Raw genomic sequence first — 26,732 nt, 5'->3', positions numbered from 1 at the left:
TTCGCCAAAAACGGATACCCTCGCAATTTCATCAACAGATGCCTAAGGGAGAGACAACGGAACGAGGACATGCCGCAACCCAAAGGACTAGCCACACTACCATACATCAGGAGCATTTCTGAACTGACAGCCAGACTACTGCGATCACTAGGACTCATAACAGCACACAAACCAACAGCCACACTCAGACAACAACTCACCAGAACAAAGGACCCGATACTCAACATGAGCAAAACTAATGTAGTGTACAAAATCCCATGCAAGGGATTGCACAAAACACTACATCGGACAAACAGGAAGACAGTTAACGATCCGTATACACGAACACCAACTAGCCACGAAACGACACGACCAGCTATCCTTAGTAGCCACACACACAGACGACAAGCAACATGAATTCGACTGGGACAACACTACCATTATAGGGCAAGCCAAACAGAGAACAGCCAGGGAATTCCTAGAGGCATGGCACTCATCCACAGATTCAATCAACAAACACATCGACCTGGACCCAATATACCGGCCACTACAGCGGACAGCTCGAACTGACAACCGGAAGCGGAAGCGGCAGCAACAGGCCACTATAAATGCTGGAGGAAACAGCACAGAAGCGCTTCACAGGAGGCTCCCAAGCACTGAGGATGTCACCTGGACAGGGGACGAAACGTTTGCAAGACAAATTCCCAGCTCGGCGATCAGAACCACAACGAAGAAGATTATTTCAGATTACAATGGGATTGTGATCAGATGGGCCAATGGGCTAAAAAGTGGCAGATGGTTTAATTTAGATAAATGTGAGGTGCTGTATTTTGGGAAAGCAGGACTTATACACTTAATGGTAAGGTCCTAGGGAGTGTTGCTGAACAAAGAGAACTTAGAGTACAGGTCCTTGACAGTGGAGTTGCATAGATAGGATAGTGAAGGAAGTGTTTGGTATGCTTTGATAAGTGAATCAAATTGGTTGACATCTGGCACCTATGATTCTGTGGACCACTGGAGGAGGCAGATAATGATCATTCATTTGGCACTTTTGACTGAAGATCGATGCAAATATTTCAGTGTTATCTTTTGTACGGATATGCTAAATTCCCCAATCAATCAATGAAGATGGGGATATTTTAGGAGCTTCCTCTTCCAGAAAGTTGATAAATTATCTACTGGATGTGGCAAGACTACAAATCTTAAATCTGATTTGTTGGTTGTGAGATTGCTTAAGCCAGTCTTTTGCATACTGCTTGACATGCTCATAGTCTTGTATTGTAGCTTCAGCAGGTTGACTTGTTTATTTTAAGGTAAGCCTGGAGTTGCTCCTGGCATACTCTCCAACACGCTTCCTTGAAGTGAAGGAGTGACTGCTCTTAACTTGGTTTAATAAGTGGTAAATAACATTCATACCATAAAAATGCCAAGCAAAGACCATCTCCAACTGGATAGAACCCAATCTTCACCCTTTGGTGTTCAATGGCATTATACTATCAATAACCTGAGGGTTACCATTGACCAGAAATCAAACAAGGCCAGCCAAATAAATACGGTGTCTAAAAGAGCACATCAGAAGTTAGGAATTTTTCTGTGAGTTACTCATCGCCTGTCTCCCAATGCTGGTTTAATCAACTGCAAGGCCCAAGTCAGGTGTGAGATGGAATATTGTCCACTTTCTTGTATAGGTACAGATCTAACAACACTCATTTAGCACCCCATCCACTGCTTTCAACATTCACTCTCTTCACCACTGATGTACAGTGGCATCCACAAGATGTACAGCTGTAATTTGCAAAGCTTCCTCAGACTACACCTTCTAAACCAGAGCCCACTACTAGCTAGAAGGTCAAGGGAAGCAGATGCACTGTAACACCACCACTTGCACTTGTCCCTCCAGGCCACACATCACCTGGACTTAGAAGCATATAGCAGGGCCTTCACTGTCACCACATCAAAATCCTTGAATTCCCTTCATAACAGAACTATGGGCGTCTCAACCACAAGAGTTCAAGAATGCAGCTCATCACCACCTTCTCCAAGGTAATTATTGCTGGCTGAGCCAGTGATGCCCACATCCCACGAAAGATTTTTAAAAATTCAGTAAAAGCAATGATAAAGGTTGAAGACTCTCACCATTTTGTACTTTGAAAATAGCAAAATAAGAAGAGTAAACTGAACTCCTTATATCAAGCAACACCATTAAACCATGCAAACCTGTCCATCAGGCAGAATGGGGAAGAAGTTCCATGACTTCCTGCTGTAACATCTGCAAAAGCCCGGAGAGAATGTGCATGAACTGTATTTTGTTATTTTTAAGAAAAACATTCTCCTCCAGAATTACAATGATCTTTGGTGATTACTGGCACATCTGTTAGCGTCAGTGGACTAGACAAGGGTCATTATTTTTGTTATACAGTCCAAGTTTCAATAAATATTCTGCCTTAACAAACCTTAAAGACAACTTTCCCTAAGTAATTTTGTGCTTCCTCATTCTCTTGTAGGTATTGTTACTTAAGTGTATAACAAGCACAAGTCCAAAAACCCACCGTAATGATATCTGGATTGTTTGCAATCCTTAGAAGCTTGCATGCTTTCGCTAAACCAATTCCATGAATAGATGCCAAATAATCACATCCTGATAAAATACACATATATCTGAACTTCTCTTCAGTGAATACGTTGCCGAGCTGTTTACATCTGCCAAACTGAGCTCTGTCAATTTCTATGCCATTCCCATTCTTGTCCACTTTCAGTACAACCTAAAAGTGCAATGAAAATATCAAGTTATTTTCCATTTGTTCAACTCCAGTATTTAAGTTGTAATACTGACGTGAAGAAAGTCCTCTTCCACTGCTTGTGGCTACAGGCCTTTGCAAATTTACATTAAACTAACTTGTGGTTAAGTTAAGAACTATAAAGTGCAAAGAACTTCTTCAGTCTCACTCAGGAAACAGGTTAAAATGGATCATCTCAGTTTAATCCTCCATCTGACAAAAATTTATCAGGAGGTGCTATGCACGATCCCATATTTGTATTAAAACAACCAATCTCAGTTGAAGAGGAGGAAGTTTCTGCATAAAAACAAGAATTATACTCAAAAAAGTGGTGAAAGAGCAGGGATTTTGTTTAAAAACTGAAAATTTCTGTCTAAAAATAATACCAATCCAACTATCTTTCCATTTCAAAAAATAATGTTGGTGACCTGACATCATGGAACATTGCTTGACAATCTACGCCTCAATTTAAAAAGTTATATTAATAAAATCATTCCTTTGAAAGAAACAAAAAAAAGCTTATGGCATTTCTTATTTACCTTTTTACATCCAAATGCCAACAGATCTGAATCTTCTGTAATAACTGCTTGAGCAATGCCAATCTTATTTAAGTAAGCCAATTGAGCATCTGCTTCATAAGGTGCTACAATACAATCCATTCCCCTCATTCTTGCTGCCTGTATTGGTACAAAAAAAAAGAACAAAATTGTTCTTACTTTTAAAACAAATTGTCTTATTTAATTCCCTTTGCACTGCAATCCATAATCAATAACAATATAAAATGCTATTGCAAAACCAAAAGACAACAGCTGAAATGGAAACCTGAGATGATTCCCTCTCCATGACCAAATCTTAAATCAATTATCTTCCCAAACAGCAGGTCAGACTTGGGGATGGAATGGACTTCCTAAAAAAAAATTATGATGTTTTAATAAATTCAGTCATGAAATCAGGAGAAATGTCTTGACCCATAGAGCAATGAAAAGTGTAATGTTCTACCACATGCAGCAGGTATGCTATCATGGTGAAGAACACAGATGCCTTCAAGGTAAAGTTAGATATGCCCATGAGGGAGAAAGGACTAGAGAAATATGCTGTCAAAATTAGTTTGGAGAGGGAAGAGGCTTGCAATGACGCACAAATACAGACATGGACCAGTTAGGCTGAGCAGCCAATTTCTGTGATGTACATTCTTTGTAATGTAAAGCTGGGAATTTGTGAAGTATTTTGGAAAGATCTAAACAATGGCCAGAAAAATCACGAGGATAGAAATAAAAATCTGAACTTACAAACTGAGTTCATTTATAGAAGCAGAAAGTAAATATGTAATCACTTGCTTTTATGACTTCATAAGCCATGGCAGATGTTATGTTGACAGACCGAGTAAAACACTCTCTAGCTTCTTTTGTCTTCCCTTCGCGAAGGTACTGCTTTCCTTTCTGCAAGTTTGTTTGCCTACGCCTGTAAGGCAGAAAACCACCAAAGCATAAATGTGTCTTAATCACATGCAGGAACAGCTGCACAGATAAGTGACACAAATTAGAACAGTAGTATATAACAGCAGATTACTGCTGAGAGCAAGAAACTCATCATGTTGCAGCTAGCACTAAAAATAAACTTTAACTAGATTTAGTGCTCAATAATCTAGCCCTCAGGAATATTAAGTTATTTCTATAGTACATTGATTGAAAATAATAACAACATTTTAATAAATAGAGTTTCGTTATTTGTAAGAAATGAAAAATGTTCAGCCAGTTATACAGTTGGTTAATGCAGCATATTAAATAAAACAATGAACCAGCGCTTTACTTTCTCTAAGTTATCATTAGTAAACACACCAAGAAAATATCCAAAATCACAGGAACCATAAACTCACTGTAGACATTTACTACTTACAATCTTCGAGCCTTTTCAACTGCTTCTTTAGAAGGTAAAGTGCATCCATCAAAAACTAAGACTGGCTTGACTCCAAATGAGTCCAACATTTCGACAAATTTCATACAATAATTGACATATCTGAAACAAAAGACAAATTTAGAAGCATTAGAAAAAAAAATCACAAAATAAACCAAAAATCAAGCTGTTTAAATGAAATACATCTATATATTTGTAAGCAATTTAAAGCATATTGATGACTTTTCATCAAAATGACATAAAACATTAACTGTTTCTCTCCATATGGATGTTGTCTGGCCTGTTAGTTGATAAAAACAGATATTGCTGTAAGTAAAGCATGCCATGGTCAAGTACAACACAATAATTCACAGGGGGAAAATCAGTTATTGTTATTGCTTATCTGGGTAATATTGTCAATTTGATGATGAAATATAAACAGTTGTGTGCTACAGATTTACTACGAACCAGAATAAGACTGTTTAAGGATATTGCACTCAGGAATCTACCTCTCAACAACATTTATTAAAATAAGAATAACGTGGCATTTTGTTAAATTGATGGTTTATAAATTCCATATCTCCCCTTATCATTAATCTTGAAATGACAGTTTTGTTCTCTTGCAGTTCTAATGACTAGCATTTCAAGGGGAAATAATTTACAAATAGTATCTCCAATTAGAAATCATAGATTTGCATACGGACAAGAGTCAATTTTTAGTCATTTTATCTCATGGCATTGGGTGGTTTTAACCAATAAGATTTATCAAACAAACTAAAAAATGCAGAAAATAAATCTACTGTAAATATTTCATGGTGAAGTAAACATAACACGAGTTTAAAAAAGAAGCAAGAAGGAACTTACTGATCAGTCTGTTCTCCTTGTGCTAATTTATCAGCACATGCAAAAGCTCCTTTGTGCAGCCAGCAGTACATATCCAATGCCACAGTCTGTCCTTTGTATTTCTTGATATGAATTGGTTCTGAGGCTTCCTTAACAAACTGCAGCAATCCTTGAATCCCCATGGTCTGCTTTTATTTCTGAAGAATTAAAGTTTTCACAAGTACTCATAGGCTAAAATACATGGCATGTAATTTGAATATTAGTAAAAGTACCTATGACCAAGTCCAATCTAGTCCTTATAAGCGCTTTATCATTCATTTGAACTGAGTGCAGGTTATTGAGGTTTTTACAATACTAAAATTGGCTGCAGCATAAACAGCTGTTTATAGTGGTAAAGTACTGAGACTACAAAACAGTTTCAAAATACTGCCCCAATTAACAGTCAAGTAAATGCACTTTCCGTACTACTTACGAATTTTCAAACGTGCTTTGAGTATATTAAAAAGGAGCCGTTTAGATCAGTTAATCAAACTCTTGATTCTGTGTCAGAAGGTTGCAGTTTCAATATGAGCCTTGCAGATATTTCACTATTTACATTTAAACCAATGTTGATGAATCTTTTAGATGTAAGTCAACACAACACTGCCCAACAAACACTCATGTTGAATATTCTTTGTTCCAGTTCTATTTAGATCTTTAGTAGAATCTCTTTTTATGTTGATAACTGTGATAGTATTACTCCCTGTTTGTGCTCAAGTTCAAAGAATTTTATTATAATAAAAGCATCAGCAGGTGCTGGAAATCTGAAATTAACAGAAAATGCTAGAGTAACTCCAGATGTCTGGCAGCAGCTGTGGAAAGAAAAAGAGTTGACACTTCGAGTCTAGTCTCATTCTTTGCTAGAGAGAATTTTATTAATTTAGTGTCAAACTTCTATCTTTTTTTTATTTTTATGTAGTTCAAAGAGTCTTCCTTTCCTTTAGCATTTTTTTGTTCCTTCTTCTATTGTCATTTATTATTACAAGTCAATCAGTTCCTGCAATTGTATTTCTTACTAACCAGCTACTTCTAAAGACTCCAGTTCCATCTTCCAGATTTCCACCTGCATTGCAAATACTCATAGGGTATCACTTTTCAAAACTTCCAAAATATCCTTTTTGCCTCACTCACAGTAGACAGGACTGTTGGCCAATTCCCATGTTATTGCTCCATTCTTTATCCTAATCCCAGGGCATGAAGTTGACAGTGTCTTTATCTTCATTCAAGAATCACCTTCAACCATGTCCTCCACTTGCAACATTATTTTCTCTGATCACCAGCTTTTTAAAGGAATCATTTCCCCCCAAAATCCAGATTTAATCATCACTCCCTGATATATTGCCTGGACACTCACAACCGATGCAAAACATAATGATTCATCTACCGCCATTCCACTGCTCAAGACTCAAAACAACAGTCCAGTGAGACAATGAATAGTTAGGCGAAGCACTGTACAATTCAATGAACAATGGGTGTCTGTTACAATGTGGAGACCAAATGCTGATTAAGTAACTATTTTGCAAATCACCTAAATTTTATCTAAAGTTCCAGTAAGGATAATAGGCAGGACTGCAGCCAGGTTAAGATTGATATAACATTGTGCAGTATCTAAGACAGGGAATAAAGAAAGGTGATGGGTAGCTGTAGAATTCAAAAACAACAATAGCATCAGCAAAAAACAGGCATACTTAGCACAGAAATAAAGAGAATGCATAATGATTACAAAGAATATGAAAGGTAATTTGGTGATCGAATCATAGACAATCAAATTGTGGAAAGAAATATATGAGCAAATACGTGAAAAAAAAAGACACATTATAATCATGGGGATTTCAACTACCCTCAAATAAACTGACAGAGGGAGGGAGTGAGTCAAAGGGGTGAAACGTTTACAGATATTAAAAGACTCCTTGCTAACACAAATTGCAAGGACATACTGCCAGACTTCAAAATGGAAAATAAATCAGAGGAGGTAAGAAAAGCAAGCATGAGAAAAGAGTTAGGGAGTAGTTGTGATCAAAGTGCTATCTTAAAAAAACGTATAAAAGTAGTTCTTATCTTCAGTACACCTAATTTAGTGTGATGTATGACAATGTCAATATCTTTGCAAGAGTTGGGCAGAAATGAAAAAGCTCAGATGATGAAATTGACATGGAATGAGAAAGGAGCATGAACATATGATGGGGGGGGTGCTTCTTGAGGAACCTTATATCTTGGTCACCTAGATTAACAGGCTAAGCATGACTTACTCTATGAAGTTAACCAGCATTGCCTTCCAACTTCATCTAAATGGCAAATGTGCATTAGAAATTTTTTTTTAAAAATAGCTGCCACTAGACTTGGTTTCCCATCAGACAGGTTTTCCAGTCTAAGAACATGGGTTCAACTTCTCAGCAATACAAAGCTCTTCGGGGACAATTACATTAATCATGTATTTACACAGAACAGGTTAGAGATGTCTGCAATCATAGAATTCTCCATGTTAAACACATGTGACAACTAACAATGTGGGACACAAATCCTGACTGCAAGCAATCTTGACCATGTCAACACAGGCAGCGTGAAAAGTATGATTTGCAGGCCAGAATTCATAAAGACAGTCATAAACTGCATGAGGCTACATAGCTGATTTTCTCTCACCCTGAACTGCAAGTACCCAGTATTTGCTAATAAGGTCTTATATGCAGTGCTGCCTTTCTCAAGTGAATGAGAGGTATTCATGAATCCTACTGCATTTAAAATCTCCTGCATTTGTATGACGTGGCTTGTGCCACATGCATCCAAATACAGTCGACTAGATTTGTCAGGTGCCATACAACCCTCTTATGAATGCAGTGTTTTCAAAAGTAAGGTTGGACTCTTTGGAGAAATGGGAACTAACCTTCAAATGGAGGTGGGCAAGGGGACAGTGGTCATCTGACAAGATGGTCAAAAGGATTCAGGAAATTGAGTGACATAGCATAAGCTCCCTCCTTCATGTTGTATATATTAGCAAATGCTTGCGGTGAGGCATTCCTCATCAGATAGTGCTCAATTGTTGTCTCCAAAAGGGAGATGGACTAAAAGAAGAAAAGAATGACCCAGAAGAGTTCCCTAACACTCAGATACAAAGCAGGATGCTGTTTTCACCATTTTCATTTACAGTTCCATGCCAACAGTCTGTTTTGTCTTCTATTATCAGTAAACCATTCCTAACTGTCTTTGTCTAATTAATTTATGTATCATATCTAAACTGCTGTTTCTTAAAATCTGTAAGCCATCAGACAATTGTCGATTGCCTGTGTTAGGAAACTGTGATCACAACCACCCCCCAAAAAAAAATCAACTGTGAAAGTGCTATTCACAACTAGCAATGATTGAACAAGTGTGCAGCTGGGGTTTCAATATGGTGCAGGCGGAAGTTCCAACTAGTTCCATTATTGTCAATCCACCAAAACGTGACCACAGCACCAGAAAGGTGTAGTACACGAAACCCACTATTAAACTCCCTGAAATTGACAACTGATTTTTGTGGTTTAATTCAGCTCAATGACATTCTGAACTGAACACTTAAGATCCCAGGCATTGTCACAGGTTTATGGCTGTCTTGTTAAATTTCATGGCTGTTTCAATAAGCATAACTTATACATCTATTCTTAAACCGCTGGACTTTAGAAGGATCATTGATCCAATAAATTAACTGTGTTTCAGTTCAGGTCTAAAAAAGAGAAAATGATGGAAAATCTCAGCAAGTCTGGCAGCATCTGTAAGCAGAGAAAAGAGCTGACGTTTCGAGTCTAACTGATCATCCTTTGTCAAAGCTGACAGAGAAAAGGAAAGCAGTGAAGGTGGACAGGGGGAAGAGAGACAAACAAAAATCCTGTCGGAGAGAAAAGCAGTACTTCTTCAGGGTCGGCATTCCTGGAAGAGAGGTGGCAGTGAGTTAAACACTGGATAAAAGCAAATTACTGCAGATGCTGGAATCCAGCATCTGCAGTAATTTGCTTTTATTCAGTTCAGATCTACCCTGCTGTGTATGTCCAGCATTTTATATTTCTATTTACAATTCTCCTTTATATACAGCGATTATGATTATTTTTTTCTAATTTAGTGCCAAATTTAATTTGACATGCTTCTCCAAAGGTTTTCTTAAACTTTACATTTTTGCTCCCATAATCGCTTTTTCAATGGCGTTAAATATTACATATTATTTAAACTACTTCAGTCCCGAGCCACTGTTTAACACGTTATTGTACCATTTTATATATTCACTGGCATTAGCAATAATACACCAATTGTCCAACATTAAATTATTTTATTATTCTGATATTATTATGTGCCAACTAAAATACACAGTACAAGTGGGCTTGTGAAGAGTCTTTAAATGGGCCAGATAATAATTGGAATGAGGCAAGACTCCACCAGTAAATGTGACAATAAAAACAAACAACCTACAGTCAGAAACCAACTCAAACCACTCGAGCATCCCAGGTTTTAATTATGCCATCAGTGGCCGTGCCTTCACCCCTAACCTTCGGAACCTCCCAGCTTTTTTCTATTGACGACATTCCTTAAAATCTATTTCTTCCACCTAGTTCTTGGCATACTGCCCTAATATCTCATCCTGCGTCCGATTTTCGTTTGTATGGATACATTTTTCGCGGCAATTTTATGTACCCCGCAAGTTGCTGTTGGAAATGATCGAAGCAGAAACCATACAGCCAGAGTGCAAGAAGCCAGGGGAACCCCTCTGGTGGACTGAACAACCAATAATTGATCAAAACCTCCACCCAATCTCCTATTGAACTCAGCCTGTCGAGGAACATTAGTTGGAAATATCTACCAGTGCAAAACAAAAGCTGGAGACATTCGTAGCCGTGACCCCGGCCGTCACCGACTCACATCCACAATCCACAGACGGCGAGCGTACAAGCATCATAAATCGATTTATTTTGTTTGTGACATTTCCACGATACCTACTTCATTAATACGGACCACAACTGCGTTATACCATTCCTGGCACCACCTGTTATTCGATTTTGGAAACGATTCATACGAAAGCACCAAAGGGTCACTGGTCATACACATTTAAAGACACATCGATGTTTACCCGCCAAAAGTTCCGGGGGTAGCATAGCACATTCCGATTGGTTAGTGGCACGATCCAATGGGAGAGGGTTTTGTTAGAATGTGGTTTGGGGAGGGAGGGTGGGGCGGACATCATGTGACGCTACATTGGCCGCGCCCCGCGGAAGATAGTTGTGCGCAGGCGCCTCCTATCCCCTTCTCTGGTGCCTCTGGCCCTGTGACGTATTCGGGGTGGTCGTGGTGTTGCGCGAGAGCACTGAACGGTTAGCGGTAGAGGCTCGTGCGGGCTCGAGAGCCGGCCTGGTCACCCTCCCCCGCAGCGGCGGCACCATGAACCCGCACGGAAGCGATCTGCCGCGGCAGCACTTCAGTCCCAACAACGGGGACTTCACCTTCGTCTCTTCGCCGGACAGTGAAGGTAGGCCCTGCCCTTACAGACTGTTGCTGTTTAGGTGGCGGATTTGTAGGGGGAGTGGTAGCGAGCATCCGGGTGGGTGGAGTCCGAGGCTGTTTTGGGGAAAAAGGATTGGCTCTTCAACAATTTGGGAAATTTATCTCCCTCTCACCTTCGTTCCTGATAATGCGAAGGGGTTTTGCATTCTGAGCTATCTGAATTCTGCCTCATTTATACTGCCTCAATCATTTGAAATGGGCCGAAGAGCCGCTTTCCGGGCTGTTAAAATTTCTCACTCTTGATATTGAAGCTACTAAACTGGCCACAGTTTCGTCTTGTCAGTCCAATCAAGATTTGAACTCGGGTCCTAAATTGTTACTCAGTACTTCACCTACTTTGTTTAATAGCATTAAAACAACAATATTTGTTTTTAATGCTATTCAGTGGATTTTCACTTCTGGTGACATTCTCAACATGCTGCCTGGGCTAGTGACTTGTATGTTTATAGTACTTTTTAATATAGATGACCACCTCATGGTGCTTCATATGGGCTAGGCCAAAAAAAATGCTTGGCGAAAGCGAGGACTGCAGATGCTGGAGATCAGAGTCTAGATTAGAGTGGTGCTGGAAAAGCACAGCAGGTCAGGCAGCATCCACGGAGCAGGAAAATTGACGTTTCAGGCAGGAGCCCTTCATCAGGAATGAGGCAGGGAGCCTCTGGGATGGAGAGATAAATGGGAGGGAGTGGCTGGGGCTGGGGAAGAAGGTAGCCAAGAGTACAATAGGTGGATGGATGTGGGGACGAAGGTGATAAGTCAGAGGAGGGTGGAGCGGATAGTGGGAAGGGAGATTGCCAGGTGGGGCAGGTCATGAGGGTGGTGCTGAGCTAGAAGGTTGGAACTGGCGTAAGGTGGGGGGAGAGGAAATGAGGGAACCGGTGAAGTCCACGTTTGATGCCCTGGAGTTGAAGAGTTCCGAGGCAGAAGATGAGGTGTTCTTCCTCCAGGTGTTGGGTGGTGAGGGAGTAGCGGTGGAGGAGGCCCAGGACCTCCATGTCCTTGGCTGAGTGGGAGGGGGAGTTGAAATGTTTGGCAATGGGGCAGTTGGGTTGATTGGTGCGGTTGTCCCGGAGATGTTCCCTAAAGCGAGAAGGCGTCCGGTCTCCCCAACGTAAAGGAGACTGCATCGGGAGCAACGGATACAATAAATTACATTGGATGTGCAGGTGAATGCTGCTGGGTTGTGTTTTTTCATGGTTTGGTCTTGAATGGTCTTTAAGAGCCTTTATGGCGATAACATTTGGGGTTTGTGGAGAGGCTGGTGATACTTTTGGCCTAACTATGTTTTGACTGAAGTAACTCATTCATGATTGAGTCTCAAACAAGTTGACTCCATAATTGAAAGTCTGGGAGAAATGATGGAGCTACATACATCTGAGTGTTATCAGTGCTTGTGTGAGGTGATCATTTGGTTGTGGGTGAGAGGTGTGATGGTGGTTTTGTCTACTTATCCAAAAGTAACAAAGTAAGGATGGGAAATGAAGCTTTTACAGTTTTGCCTTGGCCACAATTGGAATTGGTTAAGGAATTTCCATTCAGGTATTGGAGGATGATCTCTTCCTGTATCTACTCCTCCAAAGGCTGCAGTGAGATTGAAACAAATGTGATGAGTGCACTATTGTGAAAATCACAGATATTTATGACTAATTGAATCATCAGTGTTCCAGAAGCTTAATTCTCCACAAAGTTTGGATAAATTCAAGAATTATAAAAGTGTCTTAGTTTCAGAGGAACAGTGAAAAAGCTTTGCATACGTACTGAAGTAAACTTTATCAATAATCTGGGTTCTTGGATAAGAAAAGACACCAGGATGCTGTTGCATAAATTTCCAATACTGTTTTATGCAAGTTTTATTATGCTTTATAGAGCACTGAGTTAAATGTTTTACTAGAGTGCTTCATAGCTTTGTGCAACTTTGTACATTTATATCTGATATGATACAATTATAATGACTTTAAAAAGTGATTGCTGTTTGTATGGCCTTATAAAGACATTTAAGAAATAGATGCAGAATTAGGCCATTCAGTCATGGCTCTCAACCCTGTTGTCCTGCCTTCTCCACGTAATCCTTGATCCTCTTTCTTACCAAGAATCTATCTATCGTATTCCAGCCGCATGACACTAAGCTTTTGCTATAAATTGTCTTATGGTTCTGTGTCACAACCACATGATGAAGAAGCAGTGCTTCCAAATAAACCTGTTTGATTATAACCAGGTGTTGTGATTTTTAACTTTGTCCACCCCAGTCCAACACTGGCTCCTCCAAATCTTAAATACATTTAATTATTTATTGCCATGCAATGCTGTGTAGGCTGAGTTCCACAGATAATTACCCTCTGGCTGAAAAACATCCTCCTTGTCTCTGTTCTCAAGAGTTGTCTCTTCACTCTGAGGCTGTGCCCTTGAGTCCAAGGCTCTCCTACTGATGGAAACATCTTCTCCACGTCCACTCTATTCAGCACCTTGGTATTTTGTAAGACTCAGATTCTTCCCCACCACCCTTGTAAATTCTGAGTACAGATCCAGAATTCTCAACTGCTTATATGAAAAACCCTTCATCCCCAGGATCATTCTCATAAATTTCCTCTGGACAGTCTCCAATGCCAGCACATTCTCCTTTAGATATGGGCCCAAGACTGCTCTCAACATTCAGAATACACTCTAATCAGAGCTTTATATAGCCTCAGCAGTGTATCTCTGCTCTTGAATTCTAGCCTCCTTGAAACACATGCTAATCTTGCATTTGCTTTCCTAACTGCAAGTGACTCTGCTTGTCTATATGATTTCTAAATAGAAGTGACAGAATTCTCCAATTGTTTCCCTGAAGAATGTGGAATAGGAATCACTCCTATTTAGGAAAAAAAACAGAATTAAATAAAATTTGTGGAGTGAATGAACTTGTAGAATTATAAAATTGGCATCCCGTGAAAAGTCTAAGTAAGATCCAAGACAACAGAATAAATTCTGGAAATTGGCTGCATAATATGATGGCAAAAATCAACAGGAGAAGAAAATTGTGAAATGCTCAATATTGCTGTTCACTTTGGTTTTGAATATTGTGTTCTTCACTTTGGTTCGACTAAGCTAATACTTAGCTTTTCAGCCTACAATCAGTGTACTTCAAGTATGTTAGCTGATTTAAGTTTCTTTTTTGTGGGGATAATCTGTCAAACATTCATTGAAATATTGCTCTGTAATGTTTGAATTTGAATTGATGCAACCTATATTTGGCTAGGGAGAATGTGGAGTGCAGCATGTAGCAGTTAATGTGAAACTAAACATTAAAATCCCATGAGCTGCTTCATGAAGTCTGTTCGATACACCTGATGTTTAATTTTTAGATCTCAGTGGTTCGATGGCTGCTCCAGAGGTTAAACTTAATATGGATACTGAATCTACAAAAGATGCTTCTGCAACCGCATTCCTCAGGAAAAGGGGATATGGATGGCTTCTGGAAGTTGAGGAAGATGATTCTGAGGAGATCAAACCACTCCTGTATGTCACTCTTATAATTAAATTTCCTTGAGGGGTGTATGCGCGACATAATGTGTGGGAGATTGAGATTGTCTGGAAATTGACAAAACCTGCATTGTGGGCATCTTCTCCACATACACCAAAGGGCTTAAGAAGGCCCTCTGCAACCGATTCAATGGCATTTCTAAATGAATAATGAATAATAAAATGTACAATCCTAACATGTAAAAAAAGTATTTTGAAATAATGTTAGATCACTTGTGACTGAGCATCCATTCGGAATGAAAAGACGGGAGTGTGCAGTACCAGTTTCAGTCCATGTCTTAGCGTTATTTATCTGAGAATTGCTCCATTAGTGTGCATATCTGGCTGAATGTGCAATACTGTATTGAAATAAACCTCTGAATGCTCTACACAGAATCAAAGTAATAATTAGGCACACAATGTAGACATGTCACAAGCTAAGAATTGGGAAAACTTTCTCTCTTTAATGGAATGATTTTAGATTTGTCAAAAATAAATGCTGTCCTTTTTGCTTATCTGTCTGAATAATCATGATCATTCTTGATTTTGCTGGGAAGTTCTCTGGCAAAGAGGGGACGTACTGTTCAGCCAGACTAGTTTTGTTTTGGCATCCGTTTGAGATCCTCTGAAATTCTGGCATTCTTCAATGAAGTAACTTTCCTAATGATTGACGGACGCCCTGGTCATGTATATTATACATTACTTCACTGTGATGGGGACAGCCCTGCACTGAGAGTCTCAATCCATTTAATAAAATTTGGGAATGCTTCTGTAAATTGTGTAACATCTAAAGAGTACAAATATAGTATCATAAGATTCAGTTTCTAAATATAACTTGCAATCTAAAATTATTTAACACTGTTTAATTTGTTAAATTATAAACTAGTGTTAAGAACTCAATATATTTTTTCTTCATCTCTAAGAATAGAGACACAAAAGATTGTGACTAATAAATTTTAACAAGTAATTAAATCTGCTTCAGCGCTGATGAATGTCCTTTTCTTAAAAGTGGAGCTTGTTTGATCTGAAATTCAGTTTTTGACAGCTAGAAATGTATTTTTTAAAACTGAATTTTCTGTAATAAACAGTGATGTTATCCATTGGAAATAAACCTCTATATGCTTGCTACTAAATTGGGGGATAGGAGTGAGTGAGTATTTAATAGAAACCTCCCTTTATGTATTATTTCCAGTTTACTCCCTTTTGTTAAGGCACTGATTCTGATGAAGAGTTTAGTTATATTTTGGTAGCTTGTCTAACAATCTGTTTCTGATTGTTAGCCTTGAATATAAATGGCAACAAGCTTTGAGAACCTAGGTTAAAGAAAGACATTGTAGCAGAGCCTGACCCCTCATTTAATTTTTAGATATGCACTAACCTCTCTGCTACCCTATTGAGATCAACATGTACTGGATAGACCCCTAAGAAAGGTTTACGGTTCAGTCTCACATCATTGCAGCTTTAACAACAGAATTGTTAGGAAAACAAAGGGATTCCCTTGAAGCCTGATGCTCACCTTTTGTATTGTTTTCATGGTCCCCTCAGATCAATCTTAGGTTGTATATAGATTTTAAGATATGTTTAGCATAATATTTTGCATGAATTGTTATTTCTACTATTAAATCTTAAACCTTTTCTTTTAATGTTGTAGAGAGGAGTTGGATATTGACTTAAAGGATATTTACTACAAAATCCGATGCGTGTTAATGCCAATGCCATCGCTGGGTTTTAATAGACAGGTTGTGAGGGATAATCCTGACTTCTGGGGGCCTCTGGCTGTGGTTCTCTTGTTTTCGATGATCTCGCTATATGGACAATTCAGAGTAAGTAAATTGAAGGTAGCGCAACAGTTAAGACTGATGTGAACTATGTATATTTCCTGCCATTTGGTGGAGAGCATAGTCTGATTTTAATAATTAAGGTGCATGAGCAAAATAATAAATTGTATAACTTCTCTGTATCTTATTTCTAACTGAGAAAGTGTTACTAGACCTGAAACGTTAACTCTGATTTCTCTTCACAGATGCTGTCAAACCTGCTGAGCTTTTACAGCAATTCCTGCTTTTGTTTCTGATTTACAGCATCAACAGTTCTTTTGGTTTTTACTTTTTATTTCCTCTGAGGGAATCCAAAAACAAGGAGGGAAATATCTTTAAAATTAGAACAAAATCATTTCGGTGTGAAATCACAAAGCATACCAAATAAGATGGAATGCACCCTCCCAAAAAAATGAGATTGATTAATTTTTCAATACTGAGGAATCTTTTTTTTAAGATAGTGCTGCAAGGGAAATGGAGCAAAAGCAGGTAAATTTCCCTTGATTCACCTATGGTCCCATTAGATTGGAAGATTCTAAATGAAACCTCTTTAGAAAGGGAGGGAGCCAGAAACAGGAAACTATGGACCACTTAGCTTACCATCTGTCATACAAACTATGTTAGAAGCTATTATTTTAATAAGTTATAAAGCACTTCAAGAAGTTCAAGGTACTTAAGCAAAGTCAGGATTGTTTTGTGAAAGGTTAAATATGCTGGATCAATCGTTGGAGTTCTTTGAAGAGATAACATGGATAAAAGATAACGTCTGAATGGACCGTACCTGCATTTCTAGAAGGTGTTTGATAAGTGTCACATCACAGCTTATTGCGGAAAATAAGAGCTCATAGTATTGGGGTTGGCATGAGGTAGACGTTTGGCTGACAAACAGGAAGCAAACAGTTGGTAAAGGGTCGATATTAGGTTGGCAAGAGGAAAATAGTGGCTTAACGGAGGGCTTGCTGCTGTGTCCTCACTGTTCACAATTCTTAAAAAATATTTGGGTGAAGTGCTGAAAGTTACGGGTGTCAAGTTTGCTAATATCACAAAGACAGGTAAGGAAGTAAATTGTGGAAATGTTAGAGAGAGATATACACACAGGTATATATAACCGATAGGCAGATGTGAAAGACTTGAGATGCAGAGGAATAGTGGTGTCCAAGAGCTTGAACCACAAAACGTTAGTCTGCAAGAACAGAAAATAATAGGAAAGCTATTAAAATTTTTTCACTTATCGCAGAGAATTTGAATACTAAAGTAGGGTTGTTACATATCCGTTATACAGGGCACTAATGAGACCACATCTGGGAGTACTGTGAACAGTACTGAACACTCTATTGAAGGAAGGATGTACATTGGAAGTAGTTCATTAAAGTTTACCAGACTAGGTTGGGTTATCTGGTCAGTATGGACGAGTTGGACCGAAGGATTTGTTTGCGTGCTGTACATCTCTATGACTCTTAATACCTGAATTGGCGAATTGCCTTATGAAGGAAAGATTGGATATGATAGGCTTGTACATTCTGGAGTCATAAGATCCTGATAAATCTTGGCAGGATAGATGTAGAGAGACTGATTCTTCTTGTGGGAAAATCTAGAACTAGGAATCACCCATTTAAAACAGATGAGGTGAAATTTTGAAGGTCATGAGTCATGGGAACTCTCTTCCTGGAAAGGTAGTGAAAGCAGAGACCTTGAATATTTTTCAGTCAGAGCTAGATTCTCCTGCTGCTTGGATGCTGCTTGACCAGCTGTGCTTTTCTAGCACCACACATTTTGACTCATCAACAGTCCTCATTTTCTCCCAGAATAAGTACAACTGCAATGACCTTACATAGCGCCTTTTCTCCATAAATTTCCAACACTAATATTATTTCACGTTTCTAGTATCTGCAGTATTTTGTTTTAAAACTGGCATCTTATTTTGTTATTAATTGTTTAGGTAGTTTCATGGATTATCACTATTTGGATATTTGGATCATTAACCATCTTCTTGTTGGCTCGTGTTCTTGGTGGTGAGGTAGGTACTGCTTAATATGTGCTGTTTTGTTAAATCTAGATAGCAATTGTTATATAAATCTCTATCATTACAAATATAAATCTCATAATTTGGCTATTCTAATTTACAGGTTGCATATGGTCAGGTTCTTGGAGTGATTGGCTATTCTCTACTCCCTTTGATTGTAATTGTTCCAGTGCTTTTGGTTGTTCGATCCTTTGAGCTTTTATCTACGACAATAAAGGTAAGTATCCCTGTTTGAAAATATTTGCGTTTTCTGCTAGAGATGGTTACCATGACCTGTTTTAAATCTTGCTTTTATCTGTAATACTTTTAGATTATGACCATGCTGGTTGTCGCTTCCTACATTTCTTAATCTTTTGAAGCTTGAATTCAGTTATCCTCTTTGACCAGATACTTCCTGGGATCACAGCAGCCTCTATTTACAAAATATAGTTAAAATATTGACTTCAAATGTTAACCTTGCTTGTTTTATCAAGCTAGATTTTTAATAGTTTGATGTCTTCCTTGAGCAGTACTTAGGTTCAAACGCCTTTCAATCCATCAGGAATATACTGTCCATTAACAATCAAATCCTTACAATGTGGAAGCAAACTATTCAACCCATCAAGTCCACGCTGGCCCTCCAAAGAATATCTCATCCAGACCCATTCCTTACTCTATCCCAGCATTTGCTATGGCTAATCCACCTAGCCTACATATTCCTGGACACCATAGGCAATTTAGCATTCCCACGAAGTCTGCAAATCTTTGGACGTGGGAGGAAACTGGAGCACCCAGAGGAAACTTACGCAGACATAGGGAGAACTTAGCAAACTCCACACACAGTCACCCGAGCAACCTGGGTCCCTGACGCTGCAGTGCTAACCACTGACCCACTGTTGCCCCTGAATAGAATGAGCTATTTAAGCATTCTGTAGGTGAGTAACCATGTAAAAACTATCTAGAACATTTTTATCAAAATAATTAAGTACCCTGGTTTCAGTTAGTAGGCCTCTTAGGTCAACACAATGGCCAGGATTTTCCACTGGCCAGACAGTCGTCATTCTGGCTTAAGTGGTAGCAACATATCGGGATCCTATGTAGTCCCCATTGCAGTAGACGTCAAAGGAATTGCCTGACACGGTGAGGATTCCACTGGGCAATTCCTCTATGCTAAGACTCTCTTAAAGTGTCCATTTAAATTGGAGAATATGGCAGTTCCCAATGAAATTAAATAAGATACTTAGGAAAAGTTGGAAATACAGTGTCTAACGCAGAGTCTTAGAAATATGTAGCACGGAAACAGACCCTTCAGTCCAACTTGTTCATGCTGATCAGATATCCTCAACTGATTTTAATTCCATTTGTCAGCATTTGGCTCGTATCCCTCTTAAACCCTTCTGACTTGTATACCCATCCAGGTGCCTTTTAAATATTGTAATTGTACCAGCCTCTACTATTTCCTCTGGCAGCTCATTCCATACACACACCACCCTCTGCGTGAAAAAGTTATCCCTTGGGTCCCTTTTTAAATCTTTTGCCTCTTCCCCTTAAACCTAAGCCCTCTACTTTTGAACTCCCCTAACCTGGGGAAAAAGATCTTGACTATTCACTCTGTCCATGCCCCTCATTTTATAAACTTTTATAAGGTCATGCCTCAGCCTCTGGCACTCCAAAGAAAATAGCCCCAACCTAGAGCTCAAACCTGCCAATCCTGGTAATATCCTTGAGTCTTTTCTAAACCCTTTCATCTTTAACAACATCTTTCCTCTAGCAAAGTTAAAAGTCTCAACACCAGGTTATAGTCCAACAGGTTTATCTGGAAACACTCGCTTTCGGAGCACTGCTCCTTCAGGTGGTTGTGGAGTTCAAGATCATAAGACACAGACCTTGTATCGAAAGATAAGCGTGATGCAACTGAAATTATACATTTAAAAAACCTGGATTGTTTAAATCTCTCATCTTTTAGAATGACTGACTAAGTTGGTTTCAGTTTTCATGTGTAAATCCCAGAACTGGGCGGCACAGTGGTTAGCACTGCTGCCTCTCCGTGCCAGAGACCTGGGTTCAATTCCCACCTCAGGCGACTCTGTGTGGAGTTTGCACGTTCTCCCCGTGTCTGCGTGGGTTTCCTCCCACAGTCCAAAAATGTGCAGGTCAGGTAAATTGGCCATGCTAAATTGCCCATAGTGTTGGGTGAGGGGGTGAATGTAGGAGAATGGGTCTGGGTGGGTTGCGCTTCGGTGGGTTGGTGTGGACTTGTTGGGCTGAAGGGCCTGTTTCCACACTGTAAGTAATCTAATCTTTAAAAAAATTTTTTTTTAAAAAAAGTTACATTCTTGTGAACTTTAGCAATAGGTGCTATGTCAGCTCAGATAATGCATTGGAGGTGTGAAGTGCCCTATGTGAGGCTGTTTGTGTCCCAATGTTCAGACCGATTCTATTTCTAAAAAAGGATTTACAGACTCTTACGTGAAGTTGTGCAATTTTTGAGCAAAATAAAATGTTACTCTGCAAGTACAAATCCACCCCACAAACACGTGTGTGTGTAAAGGGGAATAAGTCTGAGAGGATGTGGGTGTGGGTGTGTATGTGAGAGCATATGAGAGAGAGCTTGTGTATGAGAGAGGGTCTGCATGAGTGTACGGATCTGTAGGAGTGTGTGTGTATGTGTGGTGGGGTCGCCTATAGTGTGACATGAACCCAAAATCCCAGTTGAGACTATCCCCATGGGTACCGAACTTGTCTATCAGCCTCTACTTGGCTGCTTTTCGTTGCTGCCTGTCCCGAAGTCTGTCTTGGAGGATGGTCACCCGAAGATCTGAGGTCAAATGTCCTGGACCGCTGAAGTGTTCTCCAACTGGGAGGAAACACTCCTGGCTGCTGATTGTTGTGCAATATCCATTCATCCATTGCTGTAGCCTCTGCTTGGTCTTGTCAATGTACCATGCCTCAGGGCATCCTTGTCTGCAGTGTATGAGACAACGTTGGCTGAGTCACATAAGTATGCCGCGTACAGGGTGGGGACGAGGTGAGGAAAATCATCAATACAGTGTATCCAAAAAGAATGGGGTACCCAATGAACACAGTCTGCTGATTTCTCAGCAGCAAACCCCAACGAGCAGACAAAACACGTCTAGAAACCCTAGCCATTCTCCCCTACATCAAAGACATCTCAGAAATGACTGCCAGACTACTCTCCTCTCTGGGCATCATGGTGGCCTACAACTCCTCCAACACACTAAAATACATGCTAATGAATTTGTAAGACCCTATGCAGACAACCAGCAAAACTAATGTTATTTACAAAATATCTTGCAAGATCTGTAACAAGCACTACATTGGACAAACAGGCAGAAAAATAGCCACCAGGATACACTAGCATCAACAAGCCACAAAAAGACATGATTAACTCTCCCTAGTATCCTTACATACAGATTGGGGACAACACATCCATCCGAGGACAAGCCAAACCGAGACACGCACGAGAATTCCGAGAAACATGACATTCCAACAGGAACAGTCTCAACAAACACATTGACTTGGATCCCATTTACCACCCCCTGAGAAAAAGAACAGGAAATGACATTACCACCCCAAGGAAACTTAAACACAAATGGAAAGCGAGGCACGCCACCAGTGTTTCATCTGGAGGCTTACTGATGTTAGTTAGTATGGTGATGAAACATCTGAAAACAAACCTTCCAGCTCAGCGGGCAAACCTATATCCAGAACCTCAATCTGAGCTATAAATCTTCTCAAAGCTCGCTAGCTGATGGCCAGGTTTGGTCCCATGGGGATGGCCTCAACTGGGACCTTGGGTTCATGTTGCACTACATACACTCCTATAGACCCGTACACTCCCTCAGACACTCATACGCTCTCACATACACACCCACACCCGCATCCTCTCTGACTTCTACCCCTTTACATGCACGCATGCGCGGGCACATACCCAAGTTTGTGGGGTGAATTTGTACTTGCAGAATTGTTATTTTGCTTAAAAACTGCATGAATCCATGTAAGATTCTGTAAATCGTTTTTAGAAATAGAATCAGTCTGAATATTGGGGCACAGACAACCTCACATCTTCAATGCATTGTCTGAGCTGACATGGCACCTATTATTAAAGTTCACTGGCAGATAAGAGATTTAACAAATAATCCAGCTCTTTTTGAATATATAATTTCAGTTGCATCACCACTGTAAACTTTTACTATATATTGTCTTACAATCCTATACTCCACATCCACCTGATGAAGGAGTCGTGCTCTGAAAGCTAGGGCTTCCAAATAAATTTGTTGGACTATAACCTGGTGTTGTGATTTTTAACTTTGTACACCCCAGTTCAACACCGTCCCCTCCAAATCATAATTTTCATGAGAGACCAGAGTTGAGCGAAGTATTCCAATAGTGGCCTAACCAATGTCCTGTACAGCCGCAATATAACATCCCAACTCCTATCGTAATGCACTGACCAATAAAGGTAAGCATACCAAATGTCGCCTTCATTGCCCTGTCTAAATGTGCTTCCACTTTAAAGGAACTATGAACCTGCACTCCAAGGTGTCTTAGTACATCTTGAGTGCTGGTCTACCCTCCATGACTTGTAGAGTAGAAGTTTGAAGTGGTTTTCCCTTTGGTGCCTTTCCCATCTTGGAAGTTGAGGTGTCAACAGAGAATTCAAGCTCCCTTTTATCTTTCTGGTGTAATACGTTGAAGATATCCAAACATGTTAAATCTTTTCATGTTTTTCATTTATTCAGCTATTTGGTGTATTCTGGGCTGCGTACAGTGCTGCTTCCCTACTGGTTGGAGAAGAATTCAAAACAAAGAAGCCTCTTCTGATATATCCAATATTTCTTCTATATATTTACTTTTTATCCTTGTATACTGGTGTCTGAAATTCAAGGAATCTGAAAATTCAGTACTTTTTGGACTTTGTTTGGCAAGATCTCATAAATTATTGAAGGAAAGTGCTATTGACTCCAGATGCTGAAGAAATTGGGTTTTTTCCCTGCCCTCCAGAATTCAAGTGGTTATTTTTGGGTCTAAAGCATAAATTTAAAGTTTTAAACACTAGAAAGAAGCTATATATGTTTGTATTTAATTATTTTTTAATGCTGTTTTGGTTTTTGTGAAAAAAAATCTGAACACAAGACCAGTTTGTGACCAGTTTGACTGGAAGTGGATGATGGAACAGTGCTAAGTGCCCTGTGCCAAAACATCAAGAGTGATTTAGCCAAGATGTGCATTTATTTGAAATGCATTTTGGATTTTGAAACAACTTGAGGGGAAAAAGTATTGTTTTGAGATCATTGTACTTTTTTAAAATGTACAGTTTTCTGCAATTAAGTGAAATTTATTTTGTAGATAACTTTATTTAAGGCAATGCAATCCTGCAAGCACATGTATTCCAAGCATCTTAAAATTTCAATTTGTGTAGATGGTTACAAATTTCATTTAAGTTGGGTGCCTTTGGCTTGGATTTTTTTTAGCTGCTCTCTCGTGTACAAAAGTTAGTAACATAAGCATTTGTAAAATAAACTGCAAATGAATTGTTGGCGGTTGGCCTCTTAAAACTTATCTTTGGACAAATATTAAGTAAATTCATTTTATTTAGATTCAAAGATACTAGTTGACATTTTTCTCTATTGTATAGTGTAATTTCATTATTATCAGAAAAGATTTGAGTTTAATTGACTTGGGTGATGGAGTCAACGTGCAAAATCCATAAGAATTGTTCGGTATCTTGTATATGGAGTAGGTAAATGGATGCTGACTAATGAGGACTGCACATGCCAGGATATCAGTGAGACAGAATTTGAAACATTATTATGTTTTTATGTTCAGGAATAACCCGTTGGCCAAAGTTGTTTCTATTTCACAAAGCAATTTCTTAAAATGTGTGTTTTGGAAATTGAGAGCATTTACCTCTTTCAAATAGCTGAATGTCAACTGACTAATGCAGTTGAATAAGTTTTGAATAGGTTTTATGTTTTGGTAAACCAATAATTGTTGAAGAAACCTGGCTTTTTAAACTATTGCAGAGAACGTACTTGAGTTGCCATTTTTGTAACTGGAAAAGTTTTTTGGGACCTGTGGGGTAGTAGGGTTAGAGCAACAATGCACTCCTTTGCCTCTAGCTATTTTGTTAACTAGTAGACAATAATACAAGGTAAAGCATCATCGGATTATATGGCACAAAGTACTTTCCAGAGGTGGCTGAACCTTTGAACAGATTTCCAGTATTTGTGAAGCTGGTGAAACTCAATAGGGAAAATGTGCTGGGAAAGGCTGGTTATGGTTAGTCAACAAGTTACTTGGTCCAATGGCTTTCATCCAACATAATAGAAGTGGTAATGGCAAAGGCATTGTTTGGTGGTGCCAACATGTTGGTGTGACTACATATGTACTCAAACTGCAATATGCAGTAGCAATCTGGGCATGGGAAATGATTGCCCATGAGTGGATTGGAATCTGTCTGTTCTCTTTTCCTCTGCTTTTATGTTCTAGTCAGTTATCAATGCTGTCCCTGCTCCTATCTGTTTCTGAAAATAGCTACCCAGTTTTTGAAGTAAAACCTGTACACCTGTCTTTTTGTGAATGGCAAGTCAACTAATGTAATTAAGTCACTTCACTGTGTGTAATGGGCTCTATGATGAAATAATTGTACTACACCTTTTATCTGAACTGTACCAAATACATGAATACCTTCTATGATCTAGAAAATCATGTTTTTGATCAAGAATGTAAATTTCATGAATTACAGTTTTCCTGAAGCTTGATTCATAGCTTAATACATTGCAGAAAAAGCCCATCAGGTCTGTACCGACATAACTATAACTACAATTGCGTTCATCCTAACTTCCTGCACTTGTCCCATTTCCTTGAACATTATGATATTCAAAGTGCTCATTCAAATGTTTTTCAAAGGTTGTAAGGTTTCTGGCCTCCACTCCCCAGCAGTGCATTCCAGATTTCCATTACCAGTTGAGTCAACATGTTTTTCCCAAATCCCCTCTGAATTTCTTGCCACTTAGCCTAAAACTATGCTGTCTTGTGATTGACCCTTCAACCAAGGGGAGCAGCTGCTAGCTATTCACCTTGTCCATACCCTCAAAATCTTATACACCTCAATCATATCCCTCCTCAGTGTTCTCTGCTCGAAAAGAAAACAATCCAAGCCTATCTAGTCTTTCCTTATAGCTCAATTTCTCCAACTGAGACAGCATCCTAGTAAATCTCCTCTGTACCCCCTGTTGTACTCTATGCAACAACTGATGAAAGTACATGTCCCATGTGGGATCTGTGAATAATTTCCCAAGAACACTCTGTTCCTCTGTGTCCTGCCATTCATTAATACTCCCTCATTTTGTTTCTTCTTCCAGTGCAGCATCTCACACTTCTCAGGGTTAAATACCATTTGGCACTGGTCTGTCCATCTGACCAACCCATCTATATCTTACTGTAACCTACAACCATCTTCACTAACCACTCAAAACCAATCTTGGTGCCATCTGCAAATTTCCTATTGATATCCTTTATGTATGTAACAACTTTGAGATCCTGCTTTTTAATCTACTACTTAGCTCCCTGAATTCTTGGTGCAAGATCTCATTCCGCACTTGTCTCATATCATTGATACCAATAAGGACCTCAACCTCTAATTGATCTTGTCTTAGGATCAAAGGTTAAACTGCTGGGATTGTACTCTGAGATTTAGAAGAATGAGAGCTAATCCATTTGAAACAAACAGAATTCTTAAGGGGCTTGATGGTAAATGCTGAATGGATGTCTTCCATCATGGCAGAGCCGAGGACCAAAATATATAATTTCACAATGTACTACAGGGCCATAAACAGTCAGAGGCATGGAAGATCAGATGTGTGGTTACATTTTGGAGAAGTGTAAAAGTAATGTCTTTCAGGGAAGGAAATCTGCCATCCTCAACTTCTCTGGCTAATAAGTGACTCCAGAGCCACAGCAATAACTAAAGGAATTGTACTCATTTATGCTGCTGAAAAATCAATACTCTCAATAAGTGCTCTTGGTGACTTTAAAAAATTGCAGCTAGCTTAATGTTCAAAGGAAGTAGCCAACAATCCTGCACCAGCAGTAAATATTATGTGTGATCACACAAGATTTACAACATAAGGGACATTATTACAGACTTGCTGAGAAATAATCTATCGTTGATTTTCCTTGTTTAATATATATATTCCTAAATTACATTGGGAAAATTACATAGTGGTTATCACTGCTGTCTCGCAGTGCAAGGGACTCTGGTTCAATTCTACCCTCTGTGTGGAGTTTACACATTTTCCCAGTGTCTGTTTGGGTCTGCGCTGGGTCCTGTGGTTTCTT

General features: G+C 39.2%; 2 protein-coding genes across 3 annotated transcripts in view; one reads left to right on the top strand and one right to left on the bottom strand.

Annotated features, from left to right (window-relative positions):
- Nucleotides 1–10,664, bottom strand: part of exo1 (exonuclease 1) — a 31,479-nt gene extending 20,815 nt beyond the window's left edge. The window contains exons 1-6 of one of the 2 annotated variants that reach the window (XM_072580516.1): nt 10,491–10,664; nt 5,514–5,689; nt 4,653–4,772; nt 4,090–4,217; nt 3,296–3,429; nt 2,529–2,741 (exon numbers count right to left, since the gene is read on the bottom strand). In XM_072580516.1, the coding sequence (XP_072436617.1) occupies nt 2,529–2,741; nt 3,296–3,429; nt 4,090–4,217; nt 4,653–4,772; nt 5,514–5,674 (756 nt within the window). In that variant the 5' untranslated portion in view covers nt 5,675–5,689; nt 10,491–10,664. The remainder of the gene's footprint in view (nt 1–2,528; nt 2,742–3,295; nt 3,430–4,089; nt 4,218–4,652; nt 4,773–5,513; nt 5,690–10,490) is intronic. The other variant, XM_072580517.1, reaches the window with a different exon arrangement.
- Nucleotides 10,665–10,790: 126 nt separating this feature from the next.
- yipf4 (Yip1 domain family, member 4) lies at nt 10,791–25,097 on the top strand. The gene is made up of 6 exons (XM_072580518.1): nt 10,791–11,016; nt 14,393–14,546; nt 16,201–16,372; nt 18,306–18,383; nt 18,493–18,606; nt 23,132–25,097. The coding sequence occupies exons 1-6, from the start codon at nt 10,929–10,931 to the stop codon at nt 23,267–23,269; spliced, it is 744 nt and encodes a 247-aa protein (XP_072436619.1). The 5' UTR covers nt 10,791–10,928; the 3' UTR covers nt 23,270–25,097.
- The last annotated feature ends 1,635 nt before the right edge of the window (nt 25,098–26,732 follow it).

The sequence above is a fragment of the Chiloscyllium punctatum genome, chromosome 11 (assembly GCF_047496795.1).
Source record: "Chiloscyllium punctatum isolate Juve2018m chromosome 11, sChiPun1.3, whole genome shotgun sequence".
In the NCBI taxonomy this organism is placed as follows: Eukaryota; Metazoa; Chordata; class Chondrichthyes; order Orectolobiformes; family Hemiscylliidae; genus Chiloscyllium; species Chiloscyllium punctatum.
The sequence above is the reverse complement of the archived record's forward strand: the minus strand, read 5'-3'. Positions and strand labels throughout refer to the sequence as shown.

Coding starts and splice junctions, on each gene's coding strand:
- yipf4 (XM_072580518.1), top strand. CDS start 10,929: ATGAACCCGCACGGAAGCGATCTGCCGCGGCAGCACTTCAGTCCCAAC. Junction 11,017..14,392: donor CTCTTCGCCGGACAGTGAAG/GTAGGCCCTGCC, acceptor TTTAATTTTTAG/ATCTCAGTGGTTCGATGGCT. Junction 18,384..18,492: donor CTCGTGTTCTTGGTGGTGAG/GTAGGTACTGCT, acceptor TCTAATTTACAG/GTTGCATATGGTCAGGTTCT.